Here is a 25,122-nt window from a genome sequence, read left to right on the forward strand (position 1 = left end):
TAAAATAATGACTACGATCGCATTATTGAGGACTTTGGTGATAAAATGAGTGATCAGGAGATGACTTATCAGTATGCATGACTATAAAGAGGTATGTGATAAATACAGTGAACAAGGGGGTGGGTCTTGGCTGGAGATGCAGTACTGAGTGTCCTTTTGATATGCAGTGCCTTTTAAACCTGTTTTACTGTGAAAACAGGGCGTGTAAAATAAACAGCGTGTGTGAAAATAAATTGGACCTGACGTGCCTGACAGGTGCTGAATATGTACCGCAAAGGGTTAAGTTTATGTGAGCCATAACCGTGGCTGTAGTAATCCCATTGTGGCTCTGGTACAGTAGCTGAATATTAGACACACCAGCACATACATTGCAGATGTATTAATCACTACCCCCTTTTTAGGGCAACCCAAAAATGCATGTTTTGGTTTTTTTTAACGGTAAATTTCTCATTGCCTTATTTTCAGTAAAATAATGTATTCCCTGTCTATTAAAACAACTGCCTGCTGTTGGCTTTTCTCTTTAGGGTGGCTTATGATAAGCTTTGCAGGTCAATTATTCCCTTGAGGAAATGCTACTTCTGGTTTCTAGTGAACGATAATGAAGAGGACGATGTGAAAAATCCTGACAGGAATGCTGAGACCAGCAATGAGTTAACTGGATTCATTTACTGATTTCATTGGGTATTCGTACAGTGCTACTACAGCTCTAGCATTTCTGACCGCTCAGCACAAATGACATCTTTAAATTGGAATATTTTACAAATAACAGATAATTCTGTTTTAACACTGTCAGTTATTTTTAACACTGCTGTTTAAATTCAGGGAGGTTTTGGAAATAGTAAGTGTGATTATTGCTATATTAAACTGTACTTTATATTTCAGTAGGCACTGTACAGCAGCTCTTTGTTAAGATCCAGTTGTTATCTCACCACAAGTTAAATCAGAAGGCAAATCTATTTATTTCAGTAACAAAAGTAACTGTACAACTTACTTATTATATTCCAGTTGCTCCAAGGAAAAAATGTGCTTGTTGAAGTATTCCTGAAGTTTTTCATTTGCATAGTTTATACTGAATTGCTCAAAGCGATTAACCTGTAAACAGACATATGGCAGGAGAGGTCAAGTCTAGTTTGATCAACATTTTCAAGGCATGACTGGCTTCATTACCAGTGACCCCAGTGCAAGTCAATTATAGCATATGAGTAGGAACAGGAGTTAATAGAACTGAAGCAGTGCAGAGTGTTTACAATTATACTAGTACAATCAACACAATTTCATTTACAATGTAATTAGTAAAATAAATAAATATTCATGAAAGCCACTGTATATCCAACCTTCAGTTTGAATCCTTCAACGATATACAATTCAATTAAACTTCTCAAAATACCTACCTCAAAGTTTTCAAATCCAAATATATCCAAGATTCCTATAGACTTGAAGTCTTCCTTGCCTTTTATCCTGCTGTTGATTTTTTTTATGATCCAAGAAAAGCATTGGGAATAAAGTGCCATGGCCATTGAATCTCTGGAATCTACTGCCTGCACGGGGAACACAGGTTTGTACATGCAGCTTTCATTAGGTAATATTGTGACGGTCTATGGGCAACATGAGGTTTTCAATAATAATGAACTATAACAACTTTTTTAAAACCCAAGCTTGAATGTCTCACTTCTACTACATAAGCCAACTGTTTAATGAAGTCAACATTTTCTCTCAACCAAATCACTTACCTGCTCCACAGTCAGTGGTGTGGAGATCTCCTCTCCCCTGAGAAGCATAGATTTATGGGTAAGAACTTCTGCAAGCTGCACTGAGTCCAGCCCAAGCAACTCTGATGCTCTTCCCAACGCTTAGAAGACAGAAAGATGGCAGGTAAATCAACCACAGGCTCTCTAGGAGTTCTAAGCAGTAGTAGATGTGGCACCTTTATACTACTACTACTATGACTACTACTACTACTACTAAAAGATCAGTCCATGCAAGTACATTCAAAGCAACAAAATATTGCAACATGTAAATACAAATCTTGTAAGTTCTACAAACATCTGAATTTCTCAAATCAAACCACACTTCTATTTATTGGAAAAGGTAGACAGATATTACGATAAGACAGGACAGACAGACAGACAGATATATTTACAGACAGATTTACCTGATTTAGAGGAGACCTGTGCTCCGCCTGCAGTCATAAATTCAATGTTTCCTAAGTGTAGAACCCCTGCCAGGAGTCTAAGGATCTCATGGATGTCCTCATTACTGAACTGCATGACCTTCATTGCAGTCTGAAAACACAAAAAAAATAATCAGTTTTAATGTAATCACAACATTTACTCATTACAGCATTACATAACATTAAGAAATATGTCTTTAACAAAGTAGTAGCTATGAGTACTCCCCTCGTTACAAAATAAATAAAGACACATGAAAGGGTCACATTTCACATCAGACTTCTCCATCAGAGATCACTTATGAATGTAAATGTTAGCGCTCAACTCTCATTTTCTATTTAGTATATGCAGCTAAGGATCAAATCGCTCTTCTAATTTAATGTGTCAAGATACTACCTTTTGGTGACCATGGGTATTGATGTGATGCAGGCAAATGTAAATAGAAGTGATGTGAATAAAACTGCCATACTGTGACTAGGAACTGAACCACTGCAGCTACCAACATATGTGCCTGAAATCACAGGTCATCCAAGCAGAATCTACAGCTCTTCACATAATTTACCTGTTGAGTAAGATCCAGGAAACCATACAAGAGATTATATTAAATAAATAAATAAATAAATAAATAAATAAAATGGCTGACTCAGACTGTCTTCGAAAAGTAACTCTGTATTGCCATTGAGACCAGTCTCCTTAAGAGATTGATACATATACAGCACTGTATATAAAACTGTACTGTATATAACACTATACTGTATATAGTTTAGCTGATACATTTTACAATTATCATTTGTTTCCAGTCTTATGACAGTCAGTACAGTATTTGCTTTCCTTTTTGAGTTTCTGGACCGACATCCACTTACCCATTTACCCTGTGACATTGACATTGACATTGCATACAGCATATAGACTTTGTTGTTGTTGGATAACTTGGAGAAAATACAGTGGACAAACAGAGTAGTTCAGGAGTTCTTGTAAGTACCATATAGCATTCGTATTAGTGTCTTTGCAGTTTTGTCTACATTTGGCTCCACTGCATTAACATCCACGGTTACTAACAGGAAATACGTTGACACACACTGTTAAACCAGAAGAGCAGTTGTGTGCATGAAGCGAGTATCAAGAATACTTCAGGTGGGGAAAATGTGGAGTGACCCAATTAAAAACTGTGTAAACAAACCCTAAGAACGGGCACAGAATGGTACAGAATGTAATAAAAAAAAAAGACATCTAAAAAAAGGTATCAATTTTAAATGACATGGTAAATTAAGTAGATTTAGCGGCAGTCAATCTAAATACAGTTACCAATTGTAGTTTGGTTTGCAATATTTTTTATAGATTTTCTTGGACTCAGGTAAACAACTACCCCCCCCCCCAACTTCAGTTCTTTACTCAGGCATGTTTAAATGAACAATCTGTATAAATATCTTCAAAAAATGAATGACTTGACTAACTTGTCGTGGGAGCGAGTTCTAGTATCCATGGCCACATGCCAAGTGCACACATACATATTGTATAATTTATAAAACCTCCCAAAATTACCAATTATTCACCTAATTCCCTTTGCTGCAAGCAATTGCTAAAAACCTCCTTGTACATTAGCACAAGGTGTTTCCTGTATTTAAACTTAATGGGAACAGAGACAATCTTGGCAAAATGTCCAGCCTTGTTATTTCTTATGACTTGTAGAAACTAACAAGCTTTAAAAACGCAATGCTGTTTAGTCCGTCCTCCATCATTAGCTTTCAAAAACGCATAACAATTGAACACATTCTAAGGCAGCTGGGAAATGCTCCCACTGGCTTCCCTGTTAGTTATCCTGTACTGTATTTAACAGAAGCAAAGCTGTCAAAGGGGGTTACCATGACATCCTGGAAGGTCTCTGTGTCATTGATTGTTTTGTCCACTGTGCATCCAGATTGTTTCAGGTAATAGTAGTTTTCGGCTTGGGATAGATGGAATTCTTCTGCAACATTAATAAAAAATTAAAGGTGTTATTCTGTTGAATGTTACGAGGGGATTTTTGTGAAGTGCATAAGGAATCGTAATACCCCGTATTCTCCCTCCCCACCTTACCTTTTTGTTCCCTATCAGTTCCTGTCAGCAGTGCATAGAAAATGTGGTAGTTCCTTTCACCAGGGTTCTGTCTAACTACTCGGTTCTTTACAGGGAAAAACACACAAAACAACAGTAAATACAATCATTGAAATTGATTTGAATAACAAAATTAACAGCTTGAAAATGACATATATGCAAAAAAATAAATAATACAACATACCTTTTCTAATAAATCTTTATAAAAAAAAAGACAACTCACAGTTAAGGCAAATGACTAGTATTTTTTTCCCCTTTAAGGTCTAACCAAAAAAAGTACCCTGTTCTTTGAGATTATTTAGATGTTTGCACCTTGCGGTGGTTTAGAAATGAGATTTGAAAATATCTTAAAGTGCAGTAAATGGTGTATTATCAGTGTAGTATTAAAGAACTAAACAGTTCAGTTTATAGAATAGCTTTAAGAGGTTGTATGTAAGTGATTAACGTTCTTTCATGTTACAGCCTGCCAATGACACTTCCCCCACGTAGTTTCCAAGCAATTCTGGATGAAAAACGATAGAACTGTGCCAGCGTCTGTATGAGCACTTAGGTCTAATGCTACATGTTAGCAGTTCCTATTCTGTCAACAGATGGCATTGTGTACAAAGGATACAATCTACAATTTTTCCTCCCTGAATGTTCCCCTTCTGACAAAAGTTCAGCTGAACAAATTTCCCAAACCGGCTGGAGTTGTTATTGTAAACTGTTTTGGCATTTCCAAAGGCTTCCATGATAGGGCTATAGGATATCAAGAAAAACAAAAAGTAATTAATTAGGACATTAATTAACTATACCCTGTCTTTATTACACATGTGCTGAAACTGATTTCACAACTAACTAGAAACACAATGCTATCCCTTAAAAGTGACTGTCACACAGTGAAGCTGATTACCATTGGAAATCAGGATTACAGTAGAAACACAAAGCATTTATTGCATAGCTTTGTATGTTATATTTGTATGTTCAACTGACACTAAATAACCCATCGCAAGTTACTCGTGTTAATAGTTTATTTTTGCTTTTGCCAAAGATTTTGGTTTGATTAAAATCAGTGTTTTTCTTCAATTCTCCCACACAAATGCCTGGGCTTACACCTGCTACAATAACATATCTCCACCTCATCTTTTTGTTGACATTTTCTTTTTTGTTTTCATCTTTGGCGATGTTGCTATCTCATCTCAGCTCTGTGTTTAAACATGGCAAAAATACAAGGCACAAAATAATGAGAAGACTGTGTTTCAAGAGCAGAGTGTGGATCAGTGTTTTGATGAACGTTGAACACAGAGAAATTACTTCTTCCAAAGATATTGGGTGAGTGATACTTTCTCAAACCACAAGAGGGCAGCACTAAGTTACATTAGCAATACATTATGCCAAACAACTGATCATAAAATCCAGTTCTGCCTGTTCTTCGTTAGCATACAAAAATAAAATGAATACAGAAATGAATAAACAAACACCGCACCTGCTTTCCAAGATGGCCTGTTCCACGTGTGATATTTTATCTTCAGACGTTACCTCCAGTGAACGCTGGCTCATGGCTGAGAGGAATCTGAGGATGAGCTTCGTGCTTTCTGTCTTCCCAGCTCCACTCTCTCCACTGAAAAAGAAAAATCAGAAAAAAAATACCAAGTTTAATTTAAATTAGTTGAAAAAAATATTAATCAGGTTTTAAAAAAGCATGTAAAGTATATGATCATTAAATTGGTAGTTAATAACATTTTATACAAGCGATTCAAAATTATAGAAGAAATGTGTAGCAGAAGAGGTGGCCAGCAGAGGGCGGTAAATCCTTTTTAGACCCTAAAACTACCCTGGCATGTGTCATACACAGAAGCGAATTATTATTATTTTTATTATTATTTAGTCCTTCAGCAGACGCTGTTTTCCAAATTGAGAGGTTTCATTGAGACTGTAAACTAGCAAGAAACTGCTCAGAGCAAAATAGTTCATCAAACATGTGTTTCTGGTTAGTTTTATAACACATTATTTGTTTGATTTATTGTAACAAATGTGCCTGTGCCTTCATAATAGGTTTAACAAAACAGTAATGAATAGACATACTAAAAACAAATGTTATCATTAAGACTTATGAGCATTACAATTAGTCATTTTATTGATCTGTATTTGTTCAATAGTAAAAACACTACTTCTAATATAAATTTAAGCCGACATTTAATTAAAAATGTATCAGAACCTACCATGGTTAACCCAATGTACCTGTTAAATCGGTTTGAAAGAGCAGAAGACACCCGGTCCAAAATAAAAATGCTATTAAAAGAGTGGCAACTATTTGGTGTGCAGTCAAACAAATGGCAACGCTCTTTTAACTAAAGAACCTTGTAAACGGCATTTCAATGACACGAAGCGCAAGTTAAAACCATTCAATAGACGATCCATTAGAGGTGACAGCAACCCCTGAGGTCTTCAAAGCAGAACCCTAAAACCCTCTCCCTGCAAGTGCTGCCTTTTGCTTACTGTTCATGAGCAAAACAGAATACATTTCTAAAAAGTTCTGCTACTGACCTTTGCTGTCAAGACTGATATGGAAAGTTGGCACAATTAACCACATTGCTTTTTTCTGTGGGGGCTGCTTTCCAAGAAATTATTCCCTGTGAAGGTTTTGCATGTTTTATACTTATCATGCATCGCTGAAATTATTTATGAGCATAACAGAAAACACGTCAGCAGAATAATGAAATGAGCTCTCTCAATGAAGAGAGTGGTATGCTTATCGACTGCTACACACTGTAGGACTTTCTCACTTAAAGTAAAATCGGAGAGACTCTCAGGTTCCCGTTACTGAATGTTGCAAGTGCAATATGCAAAACTCTACAGTACTTCACAGAACTACAAGTGGCCACCGTGATGCAGACCTTATCTGAAGCTGACACTAAACATTTACAACGACTTCAACCGTATTTACATGGACTGCTTTTGCTTTACCATGATTTTGCTAAGCCTTTACTTGTGACAGCTGCAGATGTGAGTGCCATTGTGTATTCTACCAATGACTGAGTAATGGCTGGTAACTCGTGCTTTTGGGAACATCTGCTACAAATGCTGTTGCCACAAGAGGTTGCAAAAAAGCTGTACTATGATGCATTTTTTAAATATTATGTTGTTTAAAAAGTTTACTAAACTCAGCAAACAGCTCCACAAATAAACAATACTAATGTTACATTTAGACTTTTTTTTTTGTGTTGAGCGAGTGCATCATGTAATGGAATGCTGTCTATAAAGCAGCTTATATTAAACACAGATGAGGTGGTGAGGAGGGGGGGGGGGTGGAAACACAACATCACTTACTGACACATTCTTGTTACAGTCACTGTGTTCTGTCAGAGTAAATGTAACTACAAATCATGCAGTGCCTCCTTGGGTTGCAACATGCCTTTCATGCACAGTACAAAAAAAAAGAGACTTTAATATTTTGAGGATGTTTAAGCCAACAAAAAAGTAAATAAAAAAAATAACAGAGTAACAAACAAGCTGTGATGGAAATTTAAAAATAATAATAACACTCATAAAATACTACACTTTCTAGAAATGGTTTCATACACCCCTAACTACTTTCCTGTATTGTTTGGATGTTTCTATTGTTTCCTACTGTATATCTACACTGATTTCTCAGATACAAGTACACTGTAGAGATGACATACATTTTCATTTAACTCTACACATGTGGAAACATTTGACATTATGTGATTTTCTTACTGTAAAGTAGTAGTCAGTAACATTGGGACTGGCATGTAAAAATGGGCCATATTTTCACAACTATGTTTTAACAACTCTGACTGCCAATTTCACAAGTACATTAGAAGCCCTAACTTCTAGAATGCTTTTATTAAATTAGATAAGTGAGCTGGCATTATATCAGCTCCTCTGTTCTCTTAAGAACAGTTACTTTTCACTGACTGGGATTCCTTCAATATGATTTATTAATATCATATATATATAAATATGATATATTAATATCTTTATACAGAACCCATCATCACAGCTCTTATTGCATCATTTTAACAAATTAGCTGCCACGCAAACCAATTTGACTTAATATCAGGGCCCTATACCCCCACATTCTCAATAAACTACAGTGTTAAAGAACGTCCTTACCTATAGTTTCCTACACAACTCAATAAGCAGTATACAGGCACCTCCAGTACATTCCCATATCAATGAGTATGCACTCCCAGGAGGGGATAATAAGTGGATGTAATCCACGTCTGCCAGACACAGGGTTTAGTACGAATAACTAGGAATCCAGTATCACAGTTTACTACCAAAATATTTGTTAATTCACAATTGCATTTGAGTAACTGACATGTTGAAAGTGTTATCCTAGAAGGGAAGTAAAGATTTAAACAAAATTGTCATAACTTTCTCTTGCATTAGAAAAACACATACTAGGGTTAAAACTGAAAGATTAGCATTTGCAAGCAGCCTTTCAAATTAATTGACATAAAGCCTGTATTTCGTTAGATGGTCCTACATTTATTTTCAGGTGTCAGAATGTTGACAACATGGTGTCCCCCCTGGTAATGATAATTATAGATGGGAATGCAGGTACTGTATGCGAATACAATGTGGCTGCCCAAAAACTGTTTCTGAAATTTAACATTTTACAATACCAGTACTGAGAAGCTGAACACCACAGAGTGAAAGGTGGTATGGGAACAGGCTTGTAGAAGAACATGACACCTCAGGAGTGAACCAATGACAGCATCTGACTGTTCGTGACTTGGCTGTGGAGCAAGAACTACCACATTATGAAGCTTTAGTGTATTAGCAATATTACACAACGCCAATGAATCAGCATTTTTGTGTGTAACTGGACGAGAGTTGTATTGCCGTTTTAAATGGCGACTCCTCTTGAAAGTTTTTTCATTTGCACCTGGGGGTTTAAAGAATGTGCTGCATGAATTGAATGAGCAGGCCTCAAAACCATTTTCTTCTCAGCTGTGGTTTTAGCTTTTATTTACCCACTGTGCTCAAGCATGGGCCCCTTCTCTCTCCTTTATTTCACATCCAGGGGCTGCTCAAGTCTGGATCCCATTACCTGCATGCTTTGGGGTCTTTCTCCCTTCCTTGCCCCAGTTAAGGTGCCAGGACACAATTTATTTCCATAAACTTTTGATTTATTAAACCATTCATCTACTGTTGTTTGACCATTGATACACATTTGTGATACACTGTGAAGTAGAACTAGCATTTTAAGTAGTTATACAACATTATTATTTACATCCATGCAGCTTAAACTGTTTTTCTAAAAGCATCAATAAGAACTGGCAAGATTGTAATCAATGTAACATTTTTTTAATACACCTCAAGCATTCATTTGGTAACATCACTTCAGAAATTCAGACTTAAACAACAAGGGACAATTTTGCCGAAAGTGTTTTATATAAATAATTATCTAAGCAACAGAGAATTACAAAACACATTGTAGAATACTGAATACTGTAGGTGAGACATTATTATTCTAAAAAGTAGATGGCATAAAACATGCCTTTAATCTCAGCCATTTGTACACATATATCATAACAATAAAATAAACATTTAAAAAAGCAAAACAATTTCACTTTAAACAACCATTTGCATTGACTGTTACTCCACCCACTCTGCTGTATTTTAATTCAACATTAACTGTATCCCAACTAGCTGTTTAAACCAACAAAAACATATCCCTGCTAATGTATCTGTGACAAATTAACAGAGTGCACAGTCTTCCTGTTCAAACTCCTCAGAGAAAGGAAACCACTTGAGGTAACTGCAGCAATTTAATACACATCACTGTGCTGGCTTCATGTATATTTCACTACTGCGCCGCTGGCATCTGTAATTAACATTAGTCTGGTGTTGCAAAAAAAGTCTTGTCATGTGTTCAAGCACCACCTCTGAAGCCATCAGGATTGATGATGTCTATTGAAAAGCACTCTATAACTCAGTATCCCCCAATGACTGCTATTTCTTCAAACAATTAAAATGTAAATTATTCATAAGAGAAACATTCTCGACATTAAAGCAAACAAACAAGAACAAACCCAAAACACACAAGGCAAACTTGAAACACACACACACACGACAAACCCGAAACACACACACACGACAAACCCCGATACACACACAAGACAAACCCAAAACACATACACGACAAATCCGAAACACACACACACACACACACACACAAGACAAACCCAAGACACACACACACGACAAACCCAAAATACACGCACTCACACACGAAAAACCTGAAACACACACACACGACAAACCCGAAACACACACACACCCGACAAACCCGAAACAAACACACACACACACAAGACAAACATAACTTACAAATAAGAAGGAAATAAAATACTTTGTACTAGTTGATATTGTAAGGGTTCCATGACTTTGTCAGTATTTGAACAGTGGTGTGTGCATTTTTCAATACATCCAGAGGAAAGAAAAGGTGGTGAGAGCAGAGCATCTGTGTAAGCATTGCAGTGCTGTTGGGCCCCATGTCAATTAGAGGCTTTTAATCGATCTGCTAAATAATAACAAGCTGGCAACTCCATTCTAAACAGTAACATACACACACAGCTTACCTGATGAGAATACACTGGTTTTCAAGACGTTTCCAGAGACAGCGGTAACACTCATTAGCCAAAGCGAAGATGTGAGGGGAAATTTCTCCTAGATGATGTTTGCTGTAGGACTCCACTGTGGGACTGTCATAAAGGCCTGGAATAATCTTGTAGGGGTTCACAGAGGCTAGAATGGAACCTATATATGTCTGTAAAGAAGAAAAAAAACAATAACTTAATAAAAATGAAATATAAATGAATAAATTAAAACCTTACAACTAAGTGAGAAGAAAGGGACCCTCTTACAGAAATCAAGGGGTCAGTAGTGGAACTTACTAAGCACCTTACACACGTCTTGCCCAGAGTACCAATAATGCCCATTTATTTAATATAAATCAATCTTTTAGCAACCATATTTAAATGTAGGTTGGTGAATAAACATTTCAATGTTGATTGGACTTGTCAGTTTGTGTAGGGTGTCTCTTAATACAAGAGACATTATTCTGCACCAATAGAGCAGCCAGAACAATTCAGCATTGTTTTTCAGTTCTCACACCCAAAATACATCACTTCTACAATAAAAGCCACCCTATACACAACATACTTTATTACAGGATGAGTTACCAGAATTGCAGGGACCCTACTGCAATGTTATTTGCAATCTTGTTGTTGTGAATGATTCTGTAGCCTCTGACCGATTCGTTAATGGTGGTTCACAATAATAGAACCTATGCTAAATGCAAGCAATAAAATCCCCCCCCATACACAAGTATTATTCCACATCTCCTAGATGCCTCTCAACCCACACTGGGGCAACTATTCTCTCGCATTGCCAGGTTGACATTAAAAAAAACAACTGACCCAAATCAGCTCTTTACAAGTGACCTTCATGGTCTGTAAGTAGTGTATGGGACTTCATTGCAAAAAGAAACTGATCTTAAACTGTAACACTCCACAGACCCCGTTTCTATCCCATCCTGTTACTCTCATGTTGGAGGGTGGGGGGTGGGGTGCATATACTGTAAACATATGAACAGCTGGCAAGGGGAGGTGACTCTGAAAAACCAATTTAAAAATCTATTTTTGCAAAACCATTTGGCCAATTTACTGTTAATTTTAGAATTTACTGGGCAGTATGGGATAATTCCACAAACCACGTCCAAACATAAAATGGTTCAGTAAAAAAAAATACAGGAGGCACTGAGAAAACCCAGCCATATTTACAGGCAAAGTATTTTTTTTTTGCTCTCAATAACTATAGACTAGTTTACTACTATAACCCATTAGAATGTAACTTGGTAGGGTGAGTTATAAGGACAGAATACCCTACGTGGTACTTGTTGCTGCTGATTTGAGCTCCAACACTATTACACTCAATTAAGTGTTCACATGTGCTAAACAACTCTCTCATTCTTGTAGTTACCACCCTTCCTGTTTGGTCCAAGTCACCATGATTGAGGTTGAAAAGGAGCTAAATACAACAATAACCTTCCGTGGCCACAAAAGTTTTGAATGGACAAGGTTTAAAATAATAAACAGCTTCATTCTGAAACTCAAATACAATTGTCGGTTCACAAACCCCTAAAATTACATATAAAATCACCTGTACAGTTCCAGTTTACAACATATTCTATCCCAAGAATACTAATTAATAAATTAAATCCCATAAAACACTCGACAGTAAAAACATTGTGTACTACTTGTAAAAAATGTATTGAAAAAGCTTCCCACCAGCAAATCAAATATGACTGAGACGGATACGATACAGGTTCTTAATATACTGTATTGTATCTATTTGTAAACAATGGTTCTAGCTGTTAACCATGTCTTACAGTGTCCAGTACAATACTGAGACATCACTGGAAAAGACTCAATGAGTTAAACATAAATAAACCCAATTTCTATGCAGATTTTGTTTTGTTGTGCCTAGCTGCTCAGTGTTTACCTGAGAACAAGACCTCATTACAAAAGCTAGCTGGCAAAACATTCCAATCCCAGGAGCGTCACCGCAGTATAGAAACTTTCTCAAACCAATTGAGTACTGTTCCAGCAGATTCCAGATGCCCAGTAATTTTTTCAGTGTAAACAGAAAAAAAAGCAAGCGCTTCGAGATTTTTGCCGGGTTGTACTAATGACGAGAACCCACTGAAAAGCAGCTATTTTTTTGCATGGGCCAGGCTCCTCCCAATAAGACTCAAGTATTAGGTAGGAGAGGACCTTTACTTTCATGATCTACGACTTTTTTTGCACCAGTACGAAGCAGCACTAATGACAAGTGCAGATGATTTTCTACATTGAACATACATCAAAGTCTAACTTGGGGTAAACTTTTCAGATTAAAAATTGATTCTCAGAATAACCCTAATCAACAAAAAATATACAAAAAGACAGATTGTAACCTGATGTCTTTTCACTTTTTATAATAATAGTTTCATCCAATTACTGATTTTACTATAAATATTGGCATTTTGCCTGTTGGGACCATTAGGGTTGTAGTGTTTCACAGTCATGGTTTCCTTCTTGAGGACAGTCAGCCAGGGCCCTAGGATCAACATTCCTGCAGCTTGAACTTGTCTGAACTATAGCCAAAATAAATGACTGTTAAAAATGATACTTTATACAAATAGTTCAAACATTTTGCTTTACAGTGAAATAGGAACTAAATAAACAAACAAACCAAGAACACAAAGATGTCACAGATTCAATGTCCTATTTCGGTCACATACAGCACCACACATGCTTTAACATAGTCTAATTACTGTAAGTGACACATTAAACAAAACTGTGATTGAAGGTAGCTCTATTCCGATTAATGCTGCCACATTTTGTTCAGTTTGACAGATGTACTGTTGGCGCCGCTCTATCTGGACACCTCGGGAGAGTAAAAATATCCTGAATAAGCTGCTGTCCCAATTAAACGAGAGGTCAATTAGTGCAGTGCAAACCCGGTGACCTTAAACCAACTACAAAACGTCTGTGCTGAAACCCAGGCATGGAAATGGTTCCTGCTGCCTGTCAGTGTTGAGAACATACTGTATCAGTGATCTGCAAGTCTTTCTAACAGAGAACTTGACTCGCTTGCCACAGTATATCTATGAGATATATCCAACACTGCTTATCAAAAAACAGTTTGTTGCCAACAATAAATAATTCTTGAAGCAAACCACAATGGCTTACATTGACCAAAGAGACCCATTTTACCACTGTGGGGCATCAATAAAGAGGAAGAATGAATTCATTGTCTGCAGCCAAAACAACCAATGGAACATCAGTAATGGATCTGACATGAGCTCTACAGATTTAATCAAAGAACAATGGGATTGACTTGAGAAATTAAATACACAGCTCATTGTTTTTCATGGTAACTATGTTTTAATTCATGTTTGCAATGTTAAACAAAGTGCAATATTAATACTTAAATATAATTTGTTATAAGACGATTTTAAGCTTGAAAATGTAGATTTAAAACATGTATATCTTTATCAAATGCAAGTGTTAGTGTCGTGCAGCCTCTAAATACCTCTAATTTAGTAAATCCACCCATCAATGCCGTCACATGCTATTGGATTTACCAGTGCTATGCTCAATTCACTTCTTGTAGGATGTATTACCTATCAAAATATATACAAATACAATGTTGGTGTGATGTGTTCTGTTTAAAGCGTAAAGTGCACAGAAATCCTGGTTAACAATTGTGGTATTAATAATGAAGAAAAACAGGTATCGAAATCAGTGTATCCTTAAATCCCTGTTCTAAAAATGACAGTAAATCACCACTGAAGGAAAACCCCAGCAGTAATACTGTTGAGTGAAAGGGTATTAAGATCTGACACTGTTTAGGTCATTAAAATAGACTTAACCCAGGACCTCCTGTTACATAGGCCTATACTTAAAACAGCTACTGGCAACGACTGTATAAAACAGCTGTGGTGATAATATCTACAACAAATTACATGAATATGAGATACACAAGGCTGTTCTTAGTTCCCAAGCTGGGAAAGGAACAGCCACAATTTTAACTCAACACCACATACAACGTATTAGAATAACACAGCATTCATGCTTTTTGTACAAACTCCACAATGTTTATCTTGCTTACATCAAGCCTAATATTTCAACTGGGGCTATACTTAATTGTCAGTCTGTTTCATGTAGCTTTATCAGTATCTAATAGCAATTCAAATGTAAATGTGTGTGTCTTCTAAATTACATTTTTTAAGAATCACTGCAAAGAAGACCGTCTGTTTATATTTTCATCCGTGTTATTCTGTCGTTCTGAAATGTGGCAGAATCTGCAGAATTCAGAGAACAATTTCCTTTGTTCAATAAAGCAATAGCATCACTCCACCTGACTGACTGAGCAGAGAACAAAGCTACCACACTATCTGCATAAATAAAAACCCAGCTTTATTTATCATGCCTTGAATAATAATTTATTTGAGATGTCATTAACCATATATTGAAGTTCAGTTCTGAGAAATATCTATGTTTATTCTTTTTCATTTAAAACAAATATATTTTCTGCTTCTAGGGTAAAGGCTGAGAAGATCATTCAGACCGATTACTTGATTGAACAGTTACAATATATGGTGCAATTACACCATTTACTCTGCTGCTCTGCCTGATTAAAATTAACAACTTTAAAACAAATTTTACCATCATTGCCTGAAATATCTGTAAATCCCACTACAAATGTATTCCAATATTTATAATATAAATGGAAAACATATATCAGTTATTTGTTTTTAATCGATCCCTGAATGAAGCACACACAGAGGGGTGACAAGTTGAAGGCCACTCCAGCAGGGCCAATTGCCAGCACAGATGGGAAAGGACCGCAAACAGGTTTTTATTTTTTCTATAAAAAATGGATTTGGACATTGAACATGTGACCTTCTTCAGTTCAAGCAGCGTGACGATTCCCAACAGTTAAGTGGCAAAATACAACAGGCTTTGGTTCTAAAAAGAAACTGATAATATGTTAAACATGAATTTGTCTGTCAAACCACTGGTTTCAAGCAATTACAAGTTGTAAGCAATTCTGGTTTCACAAAAATGAAAGAAAGAAAGAAAAAAGGTTTTCCTTATTGCCCCTGGATGCAGTATACCTGATGTGAAATTTCTGCAGGAGAGATTTAAACGGTAAGTCCCTCACTCTGGGTTAAGGGATAAGAAATAAGGCACCAGATTGTTACCATCAAGGACAAGGGGCTACATTCTCAATTTAAATCTTTATAAACATAGGCTCATTTCCTTTCTCTTCAAAAGACTATTTTCTTGAAAACGTATTGGCTGCCAAAGGCAAGGCCCAACACCCAACACCCTGAAAGCAAAACTACTCCCCATGCTGTCGGGACCAGCATTTTAATGACAGGCAAATGGCAGCTAAACGCTTGCAGTGTCAAAGCTTGCTGAACCCAGGAGGGCTTTAAGTTAACCGAACTAGTCAGGCAAAGGAATGTCCAGAATACCAGAAGGGAACAAATAAATAAAACCTTTCGAAGCTCATGATTTATACCAGTATGTGCATGCGTTGAAAGTCTCAGTTTCATGAGCACTTTCAAACAGTGAAATATATTTCCTTGGTGAGTTTTGAAAGCGCTTCTAAAAAAAACAAAAAAACACAACAAGACACCCAGTATTTCACATCGACTACACACAATAATTTCGATGAGTGTACTAATTCTGATTATCATGTCAAAAAAGAGGCAAACACCATTTTGACATTAATACCCAGTTCAAGAACAATACACATATGTTCCCTTGCAGAGATTATTCTTTGTTTTAGAAATAAATAAACCTTTTTTCAACATGTACATGAAGTTCCCTTCAAACTTAGAAGACCTCTTAAAGAGTAAGTAGTGGGGTTCTGAAAAAAATAAAAATATAGTGTTATACGTCCCCATGTGTTGTTCCAACTGTTTAAATAACGTACCTGACAACCTTTTACACTTATAACTTTAAAGCTCTTTTCAAAATGGCCGCTCCAGTGCACTTGGGTTTGAGATCCGTCCTCGAAATCACTGCAGGAAGAGCGATTAAAAAACAAACAAAAAAAACATAACAAGTGCTCTGGCTTTTCTGTTTCGTAGCAAATCATGGATCGTTATTGCTGTGTAACCTGTTTCACAATGTGGGCAATAATCCTTAAAGTACACTAAATCAGTGCACTAGAGCGGCCATTTTAAAAAGAGCTTTGAATCAGATTTTAAAGTTATAAGTGTAAAAAGTTGTCAGGGGGTTAACACTGAAAAGATAACTAACAGCTAAGTTATTTAAATAGTTGTAGCAAAACGTTGGGAAGTGCAACGCTATATTTTTTTTAACCCCGCTGCTTACTCTTTAAAGCAAGCACTGTCAGCTGCAGCCATTTCTGCTGCCAAGCTTGGTTCAAGAACAAATGTGTTATCTGCAGATAAAAATTAAAAAACAACTCCAGAGCTAAAAAACATTCACTTAATGGGTTTGTGAATTTCCTAGATGAATATCTTTCAATGACGATCACTGTTTATATTTTGTTTGTTTAGGATGGTTTTGGTTTATCAGTATATTTCCTTAGATAACCCAAGATAGACTCATCAGGCTCGCACATGCCCAATGTGCTGTAACTGTTATCAGAGCATGGATTGAGTTACTTGCAGAGCAGTTGAAATGCTTTGGCTTCCCACACAACTGGACAGAGTGGATAAGATAACCAGACTGGAGTTAACGGATCCAACTGACATATCCTCCCCCAAGGACTACCAGCACTGGAGGGAATTCTGAAATGCCTCATCACTGAAGCAAAACTGGAAAATAGGTTGAAGGGGAATATCATTGCTTTTCCATCAGTTATTCATGGTGCATGTTGAAACAAAGTCCCCCCCCCCCCCCCCCCCAGCATAACAAAATCATAATACACTTTACACAGAAAAGCTGTAAAGTGATGTGTCAGCATCTGCAACATATATTTATTTCACAATAGGGCACAATAGTAGAGCAAAGTGAAATAGGTGAAAATTGTGAATGAAAATCAAGGTGTAATTTGGTGCTGTGGCAGGCTGCCCACCCCTCTGCATAGTTTTTGTGTTTTATGTTGTATGTGGTGTGAACATATTGGTGCACGGGGTAAGTGGGCTATGTAATATGAATGATTTCAAATGTATAGTTGGCACAGGGATTGCACAATCACTTCACGGGCAGATAAAATTTGTATTAGTATGTGGGCACGGGGATTGTACAAATTAGTTCATGTGGTGGGATTCAAGTGAATGATTAATTAATAACTGAATCCCAGCACAGCTCTATATATAGATGCACTAATCACTCACTCACGTTTAGGTGTTCAGGGTGAAAGAATGAGAGAGAGAAGGAAGAGTAAATTAAAACTAAAAAGCAATCAATACTTGTGTGTTTAGTGTTCGCCGTGTTTTGTCTATTTGTTTTGGCCAAAGTGCCATTTTGTTTTGTGTGCAGTGTTTTGTTTAATAATTAAAACGCACAAGACAGCTTCCCACACGTGCATACTTAGCATTGTCTGCTGGATTCATTCTTAACCTTGAATATTTTTTTACTGAATTAACAAATGCCAAATAGTAATATTATATTTTGATGTAGATAAACAGGCAAATGCTGTTTCTAAATCTACAATATTGGTGCATTTGCATTCTGACTTAGTTTTATTGTTTTTCTCTCAGAAGAGTATTTTTTTAAAGCTTAATTTACACATATACACACAGACTACAGTGAAACCTTAAACTGAACATATTTTGAACAACAAAAAATGAATAGTGTGCACTATGCATGTATCACCCAGTTGCACAAAGTAATCACATAATCAATCTGTAGGATGTGGAGCAAAGCACTGTGTTACCTATATGACCTACAGCATAAGCAATGTCATGCAGAGTCACGTGAGAGCTAATTTCTTCATAATAAAGCAAACGTTGTGCTTAAATCAACTGGAGTCTTACTGTATTGTGTGGTACGATAACAGGGTTCCAAGAACACCGAAGTTGAAGGATAAAAGGTCCATATGACAGAATAATGAATTGTTCACTAAATAGCAAAGGGAAAAAAACATGGCATAGAAAGAGTGTGGGTGCTTCAAGCAAAAACCAATGGACTGAGTTAATGGTGACCTTCTCTTTTTATTCACTGCTAGAGCAAGCATGTTTGTGTTAGAAGTGGGTAGTGCACGTCATCTGTCTCCACTGTTTCCCACTGATTCTATGTTCCTGGTATAGCTCAGAAACCACAAAAAAAAAATGTTTCTGATAAACACCTACATTTCAAATGAAAATAGATCTAAAAGGACAAACTTTCACCCAACAAGCTATTTCTCTTGGTTTTTAAACAATGTCCACATTGAAAGAAGTCCGACTCAGACCCTGAAAAAATTAGAGAATGTCTTATTTCAAATAGTAATGCTGCCAGTTCATAAATGCTAGTGGTGTATGACAGCGAGTTGGTTTCCATTCAAAATGCTGCCATGTGTATGGCTCTCGAAACAGGATTTCACCAAGCCTAATAGTATAAACCAATATTTCCCATATAAAGTTTTCCACTTTAAAAGCAATGACATAAAGGTCATATTTCAGGTACAACCAGTGAGGAACAGACAGGCACATTTACACAAAAGAATGAAACTCCAACATTTTGACAGAAATTTGACACACATGACTGAAAACCAGGTGTCCTCAGAGTTGGTCAAATGCAGATGATGTCTGGTAACTTCACAGGGTTCGTTTTTATCAAGGAAAGTCAGTAAATTCAAAATTAAATGCAATGCTGTGGCCAGAGAAGGCACTTTTGTGCATGACTTGTAAATAATGAACCAGATGTAAATGACTCATTCTGTTGTACCTTCTTTTTCAAAGGCTACAATAACTATTTTGTCTTTTGACTGATATTTAGTTCCATACATACTGTATCTTCAATGCTCCGTTAAAAGCATTAATTTTATGCTGTCGCCAATTGTTTTGTATTTTTGGCCATCCACAATCTGGTCATGCCCAATCGTATTGTTTTAGTGAACTGTAAAATCTCAGATCAGATCGAACCAATTTTTAATATATATATATATATATATATATATATATATATATATATATATATATATATATATATATATATATATATATATATATGACAATGTTATTCAAGACTTACATAAATGATGTTGTGTTGATATCGTAGGTACAGATTATGCATGATTGCCCCTTCGTGCAGGTTACCCAGCGCTGCCATATCTTCCACTCCTTCAATACTGGTTGAATGCATGGCATTCAACTTTTGCGGAGTGAGGGAGTTAAGTTTGTAGGTATATACCTAGAGTAAAAAAAAAAAAACATGCAAAATTAAATACACAATCACAGAGAACAACATGTTATCCATAACTTTAAACACAGATTTCTAAATACTAAATTCTGAAGCAAAAAACTACGCTACACATAAATATCGGAACATTCTGTTGAAAAAAATGTGGCATACACAACCTAGTAGTTTAAGATAAATACATAAATACATAGCACAACACCTAATAAATAAGACATGTTGCAGTAGTTTTCGGATAAGAGAACATGCCTCGGGAAGCAAGCGAGAGCTGACCACCAGACACAATATGAATCAATAAATAAATAAATGTATTACTTGTCATGATGCACGTGCATCAACATATGAAATGAACTGAGCTAGTAAGAGAAAAGCAACAAGACAAGTGTAATTGTCAAACTAAATTACACAGCACCCCTACACACTTTAAATGCAGCAGCAGCTCTATATTAATTATGAATACATGTACAGGAGCAATATTCAAGACAAGCACAAAACGATTTAACAGAATGGTGAAGCAACTCACCAGAATGTAAACACCAAATTGCTCAGCAACTTGTGTCTGATTCAGGTTTTTTTTTTCACAGCTCGAACACTTTCCAACTTTGTGTAGCAAGAGAAACAGCGGCAATTGTTTGCATGTCATTTTGTAGCAAGAGAAGCACCAGTGTTTGTTTGCATGAGGTGCACTCATCGAAATCGGAATACAAAATGAGTCAATGATAAAAAACACCGGTTCTGGAAAGGCTGAGTAAACCAATCACAGTTCTTTCAGACAATCTCGCAATGACAAGTCAGTTTTGAAAAGACTTAATAAACCATTTGAATTTAAGTTTGATGATGATGAGTTATCAGGTTACAAAACAATACTATATCAATTGTGAATTAATCGCTCTCGGTGCCAAAAAAGATGTTCTTTTAAGCAAATTTCCTGATACTTTAGGCAGAGCACTTACAATGGGAAACATCTGATTCATCACAGTTGGTTCTCTTAGCTGTAGTCTTCTCTTAGGAGGTGTTCCTATACGTGGAGACTACTTTATTAAATTATGTTTGTTTAATAATTATGAGCACCGTAAATGGGATACAGCCTGATGTTGTTCTTACTGGGGTGGTTGAGGGACTATTGCCTTGCCATGTGACTGTGGAAACTACAAACTGGAACACCCCCCAACAGCACCCCAAAGTCAAGATCAAGCTGGAATGACTGGGATGGTTACAAACTAATTTAAACACAGGTAGAGGATCCCACCTGACAGTCTTTAATACTCATTTAGCTGATAGGTAAGTATCATGTGTTCTTGGTTGTTCATCCTGAACTATTGTTTTAAACTGGAAGGCAGGATCTATTTGTACATTTATCAGTACAGGGAATGTTGCTTGAGGTTTGCATTATACTAATGTTCAAATGTCATCAATGACACTGTTTTCACTTTGACCCCCCTCCACACAGACAACACTTTGGTTTAACTGTATGTGTGTCCTAATCAGTAGCAGGTTAACAAAGGCAATATTTCTGTCTGTGTGGATTATCAGAGCAGCCATCTGTTCCAAATCATCAAAATTTGCCCCATTTAGGTTTGCATTTACAACAGTGAGAGAACACGGCAAGGATTTTTCTTATTTTAAAATATGACATATTTTACATACAGTAAAATATGACATACATACAGTACATACATTAAAATTTGACAAGCCAGTATTTTTAGTTTACATTGTCTTATATTCTGCAAATGGAATTTTCTGAACATCTGGTTGTTTTTTTTTAGGTTTAAAAAATAAAATCTGTTCTGGGTGACCACTTAGGTATTAACATGTCAGCTCAGGGAATGTTAAAAAATTACAAAACGTGAAAAAAAAGATACAGCTTTTAGGAATAATTTATATGGAGTTGTGCGTCCTGAGCCGCAGGCGAGGGAGCTAACGAAAGTCTAGGTCAACTACCACATGGTAGAGCTTTAAATCAAGGAACTAGCGCTATTAGAAAACTATTTTTCTCATTATTTTCTTTAAAACAACTCTTTAAAATCTATGTTTACCTTTAACTTGTAATGATTCATCAGGTACCCTTCTGCTAATAGTCCCGAACATTTTCATAAAGGATCACATAGATAATATGAGAAAAAAAAAATGACAGAGTTACTTCCAGTTTATCTGGACAGTCCCATATACCTCCATGGAGCAATATTACTTTCTTTTGTTATATCATGAATGAATACTGGGAACGGGTAAGAAGCCAATAAAACATTTTGCTATTGAATGATGCTGTCTAGCTGACAGGCTGTGATTGGCTGGGAGTTGCAGGAACAGGACTGCTTTCATTGGTGGATAGTATTTATTGGTTGGTTTTGGATGGATAATAAAATACATTTGGACCATTTGTGTTTTAGTTTAGTATTTGCAGTCAAACAGATGTGAACGGAGCTTTCAATACAGCAAATAAAAATTAAAAAGCTGGTACTTGAGTGGATTGATTTGAAATTTGATTCACACTTGATGCTGTGACATAGCAGCAGGCTTCTACTGTCTAATCCTGGAAGCGATTGGCTGATGGTCCTGGATTGTTTTCTAATACACAACAAGCATGAGAGATATACAGTAGTATTGAATAACTTCCATTCATGAGGATAGCCGTAAACAACCCACAAAACTTATTCAGGGACGATAAGTTATTCTGCTATCCTCAATGTTAGAAGAACAACAGTACTATAAGAACGTTCATGGAGTGTGTGTGTGTATATATATATATATATATATATATATATATATATATATATATATATATATATATATATATGTGTGTGTGTGTGTGTGTGTGTGTGTATGTGTGTATATATGTGTGTGTGTGTGTGTGTGTATGTATGTGTGTATACACACACACACACACACACACACACACACACACACACACACACACACACATACATAAATATATAATTCTACTTAATTTATTCATGGTTTATACTCCTAGTAAGTGTGTTGTATATGATTCTGTCATGTCATTTTTTATTATGATATACAGTCAATTCCTATTAAGAAACTCGGATTAAAAAACGTTCCTGATGCTACAGATTTTCTACATTGTCACGGCCAAACTTAGCAGCCGCTCACTGGAAATTCCTTCTTAGAATACGAATTCACTCGACACAAATTTCCTGTTATTTAAAAAATATTTTAAAGCCCACCCCCTCAGGAAGAAAAAGCTGAATAAAATTAACTGCCGCAGTTCGAACAGCTGAGAGTAAAGGGTATTGGGAAATGTATTGACTTGTATCCAGATCAACGCCTCTGCACTGTATTTTAGTGCTGTTTTGAGACTATTGATCCTATAATGCATTTCAAGCTGCCATACACACAGATTTAAAGTTGCCCTAGTGCTCACACATAAATGCAATTTCCATGAAGCAGTGCAAGAAACATGCATTATCTTTGCAGACAAAAGTGGAGGTGTAGAAAGGGGTGATTAAGCACAGCTGTACTAGAAAATGAAAGATGTTGCTGTAGATTTCAACATTCCTACGAACACTGACAACCGTTCGGAAAAAAAAAACGTGATTCAATAACACAGGCTTATGAACAGCTAAACTGGGTCCAAGTCATCAGCGTTTCAGATTTTTAAAGGACTTGTGTATAACTTGTCAAGTGTTTTTCTACCAAAATGCACACAATATTTACAGTAGGCTCCATCAAATTCTGCAACGACAAAATATGTGTTTTCTTTTGTTTATTTCTATTATAGATATTTTATTTTATTTAAACAGTGTACAACAGCTCTTTTTCCTCATCTAACATCTTGTCCCATAATGGCTAACAGGAATACTGCTGCAGGGTGATCCTGGTTTCATACCAATAACTTTTTTTTTTTTTGAGGACAACATTTTTTCCCTGCACTACTCTCACTGAAAACTAAATACATACATGAATTAATACATAAACACATTGCCATGCGATTTACAGTCTGTATTGTATTTTAAAATAATAAAATATTGCACATATTGATATATATATTATATGTATTTTGGCCAAAGTAGATAGTAGTCTACTGTACATTCATGAACACATGTGCAAAAGTTTAAAAAAAACTGTTACAATGTAATCATGAGGGTCTTAACTGAATGTATCTTTGTGTCTTGAAAGACCCTCTTTGTACATCTATCAACAAAAGATTCAATCTTTTCCTGATGGGACCATGTGCATCTAATGTCACGTAGCAGGAAGTAAGGTCATTATCACAACGATGCAACAGTTCGGCAACATTCATAGCTGTCTCCATCAATAAGGTCTCAAGATATATTCAGACACCCAGTCACTAGCCTCAGGATCATTGAAACTAACACTCTGAACAGCAAATAATAGTGTAAGAATGTGGGACTATTTCATTTCAGACTATACACAGACTGAAAGTATCCCAGGGTGTGTGCCAGCTGCCTGAAAGACAAGCAGTGTCTGCCCCATATAGAGGCTAACATACCACCACAAGGGAGTATTTGGATGAATTATAATGTGGTATTTGCCCTATGTCTGAATTAAAAGAATATAATAGAGGACACTGAGTTACTGGATCTAATGCACTGTCAAAATTAATTGGCAAGAAATGTTAAAGATGAATCAAAACTGTATTTTAATCCTAAGAAAGCCAAGTATTGAGTCCTACTCTGTAATTTGTAGCATCTGACTCGAGCTAAACACCAAAAGCCAACGACCACCACAGGGAGGGAACTACTGGCTTCCAACACAAGATTATTTATGGATAAAATAGCAGCCTGTCATCATTTAAAAGGGTGTGTCCCCTCCAGCACACAACTCGAGACAAAAACACAATACTTTTCACACAAAATCAGTGAATTTCTAACAGCACCATAAGAATGTTAAACGATTGTCTTCTTGGCTTCTTGCCTGTTCTCAGCATTCAATCATGATATAACAAAAGAAAAAAAAAAGAATCAGGATGCTTTTGGTTTCCAGTGATAGGTTCT

The 25,122-nt window shown here is 36.3% G+C and overlaps 1 protein-coding gene across 1 annotated transcript in view; it reads right to left on the bottom strand.

Moving 5' to 3' along the window:
* LOC121312739 (unconventional myosin-X-like) overlaps positions 1–25,122 on the bottom strand; it is a 100,175-nt gene that overhangs the window by 36,678 nt on the left and 38,375 nt on the right. The window contains exons 3-13 of the mRNA XM_041244465.1: positions 19,985–20,143; positions 10,856–11,043; positions 5,728–5,862; positions 4,876–5,000; positions 4,447–4,460; positions 4,245–4,329; positions 4,031–4,134; positions 2,153–2,282; positions 1,731–1,849; positions 1,392–1,538; positions 992–1,092 (exon numbers count right to left, since the gene is read on the bottom strand). Of these exons, the coding sequence (XP_041100399.1) occupies positions 992–1,092; positions 1,392–1,538; positions 1,731–1,849; positions 2,153–2,282; positions 4,031–4,134; positions 4,245–4,329; positions 4,447–4,460; positions 4,876–5,000; positions 5,728–5,862; positions 10,856–11,043; positions 19,985–20,143 (1,307 nt within the window). The remainder of the gene's footprint in view (positions 1–991; positions 1,093–1,391; positions 1,539–1,730; positions 1,850–2,152; positions 2,283–4,030; positions 4,135–4,244; positions 4,330–4,446; positions 4,461–4,875; positions 5,001–5,727; positions 5,863–10,855; positions 11,044–19,984; positions 20,144–25,122) is intronic.

The sequence above is a fragment of the Polyodon spathula genome, chromosome 3 (genome assembly GCF_017654505.1).
Source record: "Polyodon spathula isolate WHYD16114869_AA chromosome 3, ASM1765450v1, whole genome shotgun sequence".
Taxonomy (NCBI): Eukaryota; Metazoa; Chordata; class Actinopteri; order Acipenseriformes; family Polyodontidae; genus Polyodon; species Polyodon spathula.